The sequence below is a fragment of the Antechinus flavipes genome, chromosome 5, assembly GCF_016432865.1.
Source record: "Antechinus flavipes isolate AdamAnt ecotype Samford, QLD, Australia chromosome 5, AdamAnt_v2, whole genome shotgun sequence".
Lineage (NCBI taxonomy): Eukaryota > Metazoa > Chordata > Mammalia > Dasyuromorphia > Dasyuridae > Antechinus > Antechinus flavipes.
Window position 1 is genome coordinate 178326980 of NC_067402.1, and position 9664 is coordinate 178336643.

Here is a 9664-nt window from a genome sequence, read left to right on the forward strand (position 1 = left end):
TGGAAAAAGTCTAAGAAGCTCTGATTTAATTGTCAAATCCTGAAATAAATCAGACTCCTAAGTGTAGGAAAAGGTATTTTTAATTAAGACAAAAGGGGTCATAAGACTGAGATACTACCAAGAATCTGAATACAGGGTATTAACAGGGGAAAAGTATAGAAAGGCTTTAAAACATTCAGGAGGAAAGAAGGGAGGAGAGGCATATGAGGAATGAGACCTGGCCATGAGGTCCCAGCTACCCTTGGCAATCCAAACAAGGAAGTCCATTTCATTCTGGTCGTTTTTACTCTTCATGATCCAATTTGCCCCAAATCTTGATGAGGAGCCTAAGATACTAGCCCAAATTAGTTTCTGTTTACAGAATAAAGCGGAGGCCAGATTCCCAAGGTGGAGCCCAGTCCAACATATTTGAAAGTAAAGTGCTTTAGCAGTAAGAATGCAATGACATTCCTGAGATTCTTTAGACAGAAGAGCTTTTTGTCAGGATGGCTTTTTGACAGAGAAGAGAACATTGCGTTTGATGTTAACAGTATTAAAATTAACTTTCCTGTCAAGACACTTCTCCCTGATACTGTTGTCCCTGGTGGGGTGAAGCTGAAACCCTGATGGAAAGATAGGAAGCCCCAAATATTAAGGACCTGGTAGAGGAAACCAAGACCAATCTAGACTGTTCTTCTCTCAGACAAGCTAGGATCAAGGCCCTAACTGAAATGTTCTCTTCTTATTTATAGCTTGAAGGCATGTATTTAATCTGTTGCATTGGTATGTTTTTTTTAGAAGAACCTTTGGGGTGTGACCAAATTTCTGGAGCCAGCCTGAACACCCTTCCTTTATAATGTTCCTACATGTCCTATGTAGACATGTTCCTGTAATTTATTTAAGGGATCAATGGAAATATCTAAACTGACTGAAGCCTTTTTACATATAGTTGTAACACCTTTGAGTTTATTCAGTTTAGTGGAGGACTATTCCTACCAAGGTGAAGTGACTACAATAGCATTTTTAAATAGTATTTTAAAAACCTTAAAATGCTGTTAAATGTTAGCTATTGTTATTGTAGTTGGTTATTGTTATTTGATTGATTTACTCTACTGACCTACCATTTACAGAGGAATCATTAATAATAATAATAGCATTTATATAGGGCTTTAAAGTTTGCAAAGGGCTTTACAAATATATAATTTTATCCTCACAACAACTCTGGGAGGTAGGCACTATTATTATCCCCATTTTACAGATGAAGAAACTGAGTCAGATAAAGGTTAAATAATTTAATACAGGGTCACAAAGCTAGTAGTAGTGCCTGAGGCTAGATGTCAACTCAGGTCTCTTGACTCTGTCCAAGGTACCACAAAATTCCTGGGAGTTGGTTGGTTGGTGATTTTCTTTCTGGAAAGAATCACCTCACTATGTTAGCATCAAGTTAGAATATGTCTGTTACAGTATGACCGACTGATCAGTCCATCACAAGCTCAGAATGCTCTATCAGTTCAGGCACAAATAATCCCTGGGAATATTTGGAGTAGATTATCAAAATTTGCATGTTTCATGGTATTTTTTTTTGAGTCATTCTTTGATCATAGAGCACAGCACCTTCTTTGCTGAAGGCCCACCCTATTATGTCCCCGGTCACACAATCAATTCCAAAGTTCTTCAGAGAGACCTTGAAAATGTCCTTGTATTGCTTCTTCTCATCTCCGGTGAGCATTTGCCCTGTGTGAGTTCTCCACAAAATAATCTATTAGGTAAACGTACATTTGGCATTCAGTGGCAGCCCATCAGAGTTGTGCTCTCTGCTATAGAATCTGAATGCTTGGAGGTTTAGTTTGAGAAAGGAGATCAATGTCTTGTTCCTTATCCTGCCAAGTGATCTTCAGAATCTTCCTTAGGAAATAGAGATTACAAATTTGTCCAGATAGACTTTAGCCTTTCTTTGGTTTCAACCAAGGATTGCACACTTCCTGGACAAATCTAAGAGCTAAAAAATGAACAACTCTAAAAAATTGATAAGCTGTTTCATACTGAGAGCTGAACTTTTCAATGAACACTGGTCTACTTGCTGGGGAGCACTGGAGGAGACAGTCACATAGGTCCACCTAGAGACAGCCATGCTTGAAGGCCACGTGGCATCTATAAATCTTTAATATGATGATAACTGAGTCCCTCTCCTTCTCAGAGTGGGTGTATGAGGGGCTGAGGTTTTGAGGTTATGGCTTCTTTTGGTTGATAGCTAGGAATATATTTGAGATGAACCATACAAGTGAGTAGTACCATGAAAATATTTTAATAGTCACTGATTGCAATGTCTACTAATTACAAGAAAGATCACTCAGAATATATTTGAGCCTTGAAATTTCAAATTCAAGTATGATATAATTTTGTGAACTAAATGAATATATAATAAAGAAAAAGAAGTAATGTTATCTGCTAAAATTATTTTTCAATAATTATCCTTAAAAACTGAAACTGAGATTACATTTGTATGTATATATTCCTTCAGAATATAGACCATGTGTAGACCATGTTTTTTATTCACATAAATAATGGTTTCAACAGAAATATAAGGAAAATTTTTAGTAAATTGGATCATTTTCTCCAGTTTAATAGGTTATCTTCCAAGAATCTTGATTGATCAAAGTTTACTGCTCTAGCTGTAAGAAAATAAAATAAAATTATAAATTGTGTTTTAAAGCCCAGTATAATCATCAAGGAAATATTATCTGAGTCTAAGGTTCTGTGTCCCCAGATTCTATCTCATCTTCTTCTTCCTGCCCTCCCCTCTCCAAATATTTATCCATCTTGATCTTTCAAGGGTTTTCATTCTCTCCTTCATTCTCTTTTCCTCTCTTTGGTTCTCCAATGTTATGTTTTTCAGTTCTCCAGCTTCTTCCGTTTCCTTCATGGGCTTACAGTAGGATTCTTTCAAGATTTTTTCTGACCAAACTTTTCCTAGGGGAGAGCAGCTATTTCTAAGCCTTTAGTGATCACTTTGATTATTAAAGACTCCCAAGTTTAAATCTCAGCTTTGACTTCTGATCCATTCCATGGCACAGTTCCACCTAACCATATCCTGCCATCATTGCAAACTGACCTTGACTTTCTAAATTTCTTCATTTTCTAGTGATGGTGTTACCTTCACTTTTATAATAATATCTCATAGTTTTTTTCATTTCATTTATATAATAAGCCTCTTAAAGTTCAGAGGGAATCATATGTTTGGAGCTAACAGGGACCTTAAAACCATTATGATCATCTTCTTCATTTTGCAGTTGAGAAAATGGAGGCACAGAAAGATACAGATAGCAAGAGATTGGAGCAGAGTTTGAACACAAATCTTCCTTGCTCCATGTCTCGTTTCCTATCTGCTGTGCGACACTGAATCAGGGTGGGTCTGCAACAACAGATCATTAGTAAAATGTTCCTGCTTCCCATACTACATTTTTATTAGTTTTCAGATTCAAGAAATAGTTATCAGATCATAGTAGACATCTACTCAACCATTCATTTTATAGATGAAGAGACTAAGGTCTAACAAAATTAAACATTTTGCCTAAGGTCCCACAACTACTAAGTGACAAAGTCAGCTTTTGAACCCTGGTTCCCAGATTACAAAGCCCATACTTTTTCCACTGAGTCAGACAGTGATATAAAATGAGCCATTCCTGTGATATAAAATTAGCTTTAGATAGACATATTCTTTATATTTGCTCATCTCTGTGTAACAAAATCATTATCCTTAATGGTACATTATTAGAGTGGGGTACCCTCCTTAAAAATACAAATTATCACTTTAATTTCTGAAAGGGAGATAAAAATTATTCTGAAGTAACAAGCTCTAGGGTGTGATAAATTGTGAAATTCATATTAAGTTATATAATCTGACGAAGGAATTTTTTGTTTTGTTTTATTTATTTTGAAGGATTATTATAACAAATATTCTGGCCTCTTCACAACAAACATTTCTATGAATTTGGGGGATATAATTATAAAAATTAAAAAATTAAGGAAGTTCAAAACAAGAATGAAACTACTTCAAAAAGTCTGCTTGTCTGTCTTGAAAGAATTCATTCTATATTTACCTTCTTCTGGTGGTTTCTGCAGGGACTTAAAGAACATGGCTGCAGCTTCAGAAATAAGTATTGGGTTTAGACTTTGGCTGCGCTTTTCTGGAGAAATAAAATGTAAACAAATTTTCTCATCACATAATATTAATAGATAATTAATAATTAGATTAATCAGATAACATTCACATAGTGCTTTCTGTGCTTTACAATTAATTATTACCTGATTTGATTCTTGATGGACCCTGAGAGAGATACAATTTTACAATTCCTGTTTCTTAGATAAGGTAATTTGGGATAATGGGTACAAGTGATTTGCCCAAAATAACACATCTAGTAAAGTATCTGAGCACATTTGAACTAAGTTCTTTCTGATTCCAGGCCTAGATCTTTATGAACTGCACAACCTGACTTCTTCATGTCTAGACTGATCCAATAAATATGGTGAAAAGCAAAATCTGTATAAAATAAAAGATTTTCAAGGCTCAGTGGTTGGCCTCTTTATTTTATTTAATATACCACATTTTGAGCACCTGAATGGCTTCAGTGGATAGAGTATGAGTCGGGAGTCTGGAAGATAGGAATTCAAAATTGTGAGCAGTTGCAATTAACTGCCTTTGGCCTTAGTTTCCTTTCTATAAAATGAAAGGAACTGGCCTTGATGGCCTCTAAGCTTCTTTCCAGTGCTAAATCTATGATTCTATTAAATAAATTAGGACACTTTCTTGGAAATTATTTATACTGTGATAAAACCTATACTAATTTTTCATTGTGAAAATTTAGAGAGGTAATATAATAAATTGAATAGAGCCAGTATTGGATGAAAGGACAGGTCTGAGCCTTTCCTATCTATCTGACTAGGATCTTTTAGATAAAATCATGCTCTGGAGAATGCCCTATATCTTTTTTTCTTGTTGTTGTTTAATATGCTTTTCAGTTCTGATTTGATGAAAAATTCATTAACTCACTATGAATGTAATAACTTCATTTGTAATATCATTAGTATATAAAATAGATGTGTCTAATAAATGCTAAAAATAATGTTAAACTTGACATAAGGAAAAATGTTTTTCTGATTTAATCTTATTTATGAAATTTGACATGGGAAATTTTTAATCTGAAAATCAGTGGCAATACTATAAAACAAGAAGTTTGGATAAATTGTAGATCTGTGAGGTCCCTTTCAGATCTTAAGTTCTATGATTTCTATTGCTTTGTTTAACAACAAAAAAAAAGTTTTGGCTAACTAAATGGCTCAGTAGATTAGCATTGATCTTGTAGTTAGGAAGATCTGAATTAAAATCTGGCTCTCACATTTACTAGCTGTGTGACCCTGGGTAAGACACAGATTGCCTCCTTAAAAAAAAAAAATACACGAACAAAAATTATAAAATGCATGGCTATCAATTTAATATCATCCAAGAAAAGCATATTGAATATTTGTCAAGTACTTAGCATTATATATGGTATGTTCTGTACTCACTGATAGGCATTCAGTAATCTAATATTTTCTCCATAATCAGTAATTTTATGATGACTAATTTTTCAGGGTAACAAGCACATTTGCAGACAACAAAGTAGCAATGGTCAAAATTAAAACTAGCAACTTTGGTATCTGGAAAAGCAGCTTTAAAATCCACCCCTCCTATCCACTTTGGAGTAGTGTTGAGAAGACAGAACATGGGACAGTTTAGGCTCCTGCCCAAGAAGCATGGGGCCAAGTGAAAAGTTCACTGGTATAAATGCTGAAATTTGGTGTTCTGAAGCAAACTCCTAGCTGTTCTGCCCTAAGTTACAATTCCAATAAGGATGTACCACGAACAGCAATAAAAACATGTGTGCTACAATTCTTGCTTTTCTATAAGATTTTAGGACACTATTTAACCCTATATAGGACCTTTATTTTTTCTTTGCAAAAGTGGAGTAGGTGTGCTTTAAAAAAAAAGCCCCACAATTTAAAGCTTACTGTGAGTAGCTTTGAAAAGATCATTTTAATTAGGAAAATTAGGAGAGGAAGTAGGAATGCATCTGAAACTAAAAATCTGGCTACACCTATTATAGTAGTGTCATAGGTTAGCCAGCTTTTCTTCTGTCTTCCTGATCCATTTTCCTCTTCCTGAAATGGTTGCCTAACCTCTCTGCAATTAAATATAAACTTCTTCGTTTAGATTTCAAAGTCCTGCATAATCTGGCCCCAACCTGCCTTTCCAGTCTTATTATTTTTCACTTTTATTAATCTTTGAACCAGACAACTGTCCTTCTTGCTGTGCAATGATACATGAAACTAGATCTACCCCCTACCTCTCTTTCTTTCATGGGAATGCCCAAAAGGCATTTTTGTGCCTCTTAGAGTCTCTCCTTTCATCCAAAGCTTTGCTCAAGGTACACCTACCTGAACCATTTCTTGACCAACATTAACTACCATTGTCTCCCCTTGAAATCTCTACCTTGTATTTATTCTACACATACTTATTATATAGATAGCATTTGACCCCAAAGAATGTAAGTTCTTTAAAAAGCAGGGGTTATTTTATTTTTGTATAATATCTCCAGCACTTCTCCATCTCAGACAAATTGTAGTAAATAACTTAATAAGTGTTTGTTGGTTGAGATTTTCATATATATAATATGTATATAAATAGTATGCATATATAACATCCACATATGATATGAGATAGAATATAAATATATCCATGCATATATACAGATATATATAATATACTTGTACATAAAGATATACATATGTACAGTTCTATCAGTTTCATTTGTGCAGAAAATATGCAGTGAGTTAACTCCTTCCCTTCAATATGTATCAGCATCTGTTCCGAAACTTGAGTCTAAAAGAGTTTAAACGACCTGCCCAAGATCATGTAGTCGTTGTTGTATCAGAGGAAGGACTCCAATCTAAGTCTTCCTGACTGCAGTACTGGCTTTCTATTCACTATGCCACCTTTATCTCATTATAAATATGCTGGCTCTTAAATCTTATGCTCAGTATCAACCTTTTAAAACACAGAGGAATAGACAAGTTTAGACTTTTAAGAATGAAGTTTAAACAAAAGTTGTTTTAATGAAGTAACTGAATGTTATTTTTCCTAAACATCTAAGACTATTCCTCCTACCACATTTTAAGCACATCTGCTTTTGGTTACCCAAATATCTTATCTGCCTGTTGATTTTGGCACGTTCTGAAAAACTGTCTGATTTTCATCCCTGACTGCTCCCCTTTATGACTGCAGTTGTTTTGTAGTTGGTAAGATAAGCAGTAACCACAAGAAAATGTCCTACTTTAGCACAGGGCTAAGTTGTCTTTTCTTGTGGAAATGTATCTCTTCAGACATGAAACCTATCTCCTTCCCTTGATGTAGTATGGTGCCTTATAAATATCAGTTGACTGACTGATAGGATCAGTGGACAGCCCAGTGCATTTGATTCAGTACATACACAATTCTCATACCAACTCTACACTTACTTTGTTAAATTATTCTGATTTCCCAATTTCTGTTTTTTTTTTTTTAAACCTGGAAATGAGGTAATTGGACTTTTTGGTTTCTAAAGTCCTTTCTTTTCCACTCCAACATTTTATGATGCAGTGAATCACAGCAAAGTATGCTCCCCTTTTTCGGGATGCAGTGGAAAGAACACTGGATTTGGAGTCAAGGGATCTTTGTTCCAAGGGCCACTTTGTGATCCTGAACAAGTTATGTAATTTCTTTAGATATCAGACCCTTCTCCCTATGATGAGTTTTAAATTATTGAATTATCTAATAATCAGACAAAATAATTTTTGCTGTTCCAGCTTGAAAGCATCTGGTGTCTTTGTGTTTCTCTTACCCGGCTGTAGTCTGTTGTAGAGATCTTTCCTCCTGTTCTCCTCTGAGATGAAGTGGCGGCCTTCTATAAAGCAACACAATAAAAACAGGAAAAAACTATAGTAGCTTCAAATGACTTTACCGGGATGCTGGCTGCAGCTTTGGATCTGGGCAGGCAAATTGAATGACTTCTCTCTTATACTGGGTAAGACACACTGAGGAGGGTGGCTTGGCCCTACTAGGTAACAGGGAAGGGAACAGAGAGAAATAATCCCTGATTTTACTTGATAAACCCTTGAATCCCATCCAGTAAAACTCCTCTAAGTTTCAGCCTGAAGGTCATTGATAGGGATTAAAATAATGTTTTTACTAGATGTCACTATGGATAGAGGACATCCTCAGGAATCAGGAGAACCTGAGTTCAAACAGTCCCTGACATTTGACATTCACTAGTTGTGTGAGGTTGGACAAGCAATTTGACCCCAATTGCTTTCAAAAAGAAAGAAAAATATCAATTTGGATTCCAGGGAAAAGGAAAGAAAAGGAGAAGAGGGAAATAAATGAAAGGTTTTTTTTTAATTTTTAAATGGAATTGTTATAAATTTCCTTTGTCATAAATTCTGCCCTGAAGATTTTCACAGATTGATGTAGAGCAAGAGCAAAGTAAGCAGGACCATGAAAACAATGCACAAAACCAATAATATAAAGCAAAAAAAGCTAAAAAAGGAACTGAATGTAATTATAATGACAAAGTTTGAGTGAGAAGAGTTAAGAAAAACATCATTCCATCCACAAGTATATAGGCTGTGAAATTTCTAGTTATCTGAAAATTTTTACTTTTTCTGTACCACAATCTTCATTAATTAAAATTTTTTTTTAAACTGCAAAGCAGAATGAATAATTTACCAGAGTTCCTTTGCATTTTCTGCTATAGACTCTTGCTCTCACTGAATAAATAGCTCACAAAAGAAAAGTTTTTTTTTTCAGTACTTACGAGTCCCCTTGAGGTAGAGAATAGTTTGAGGAGTCCAGTTTCTTCTTTCCAAAATTCTCTACAAATTCAGAGAGAAGAACAGTTAATAGGACATCATGATCCGGTCCTTTGGGAATTTAAAAACCAAAAGGCCAATCATGAAAGAACAACTGCATGCAAGATTTAGAGAATTCTGCTTTTAAAGAGGCAATTACCTGGGGAGCACAGCAGGAGTAGGAGATGAATGAAACCACCAGAAGCAGGGCCAATCCAGAAGCTTTCAGACTTTGGATTCCCTAAGTAGAAGAAACAATTATCCTAAATGTATATAATCCTTGCTTTATATTATGACATTTCCAATTTTCTTTGTGCTGTTATAGTGCTCAATATATATCTATTTTTCTCATAAATTCTGTAATAAGGATCACAAGATATAATGGATATTCTTTTCTAAAAGAATAAAGAGAAAAAAATGGATCAGCAGCACTAATAAATAATATTAGCACAATTAATAAGTTCTGTTCAGTTCTTAGATATCATTAAATACATTCTAATAAGATGAAACTATATTCTAAAATATAATTATTAAAATATTCATCACCCTCTGAAATGCTTCTTAACTAAACATGAAAGTTGTTAATAAAGAAGTAAGCCTTCCTCTGTAGTAAAGGAAAACCTCACCTACCTTCATTGTTACTTCCTGCCAGGATTCTCTGGTAGAAGTTATCTGAACCAATTTGAATACAGAGACCTTTTTAAATCTTCCCTGTCAATGGACATCTTTCCATTTCTTTCAGAGTGAGTGTCTAAAGAGATTT

General features: G+C 34.7%; 1 protein-coding gene across 1 annotated transcript; it reads right to left on the bottom strand.

Moving 5' to 3' along the window:
• Positions 1–2369: 2369 nt before the first annotated feature.
• On the bottom strand, positions 2370–9664 carry SPX (spexin hormone). The gene is made up of 6 exons (XM_052001039.1): positions 9532–9664; positions 9062–9142; positions 8868–8925; positions 7896–7958; positions 4080–4166; positions 2370–2651 (listed from the first exon to the last, which is right to left on the bottom strand). Exons 1-6 carry the CDS (start codon positions 9535–9537, stop codon positions 2587–2589), a joined length of 360 nt encoding a protein of 119 aa, XP_051856999.1. The 5' UTR covers positions 9538–9664; the 3' UTR covers positions 2370–2586.

Excerpts from the sequence above, each read along its gene's own strand:
- SPX (XM_052001039.1), bottom strand. Across the intron at positions 8,926-9,061 it reads ACTCCTGCTGTGCTCCCCAG|AGAATTTTGGAAAGAAGAAA; the intron begins GTAATTGCCTCT and ends CTGAATTTGTAG. Across the intron at positions 7,959-8,867 it reads TCTCTACCTCAAGGGGACTC|AAGGCCGCCACTTCATCTCA; the intron begins GTAAGTACTGAA and ends GTTGCTTTATAG.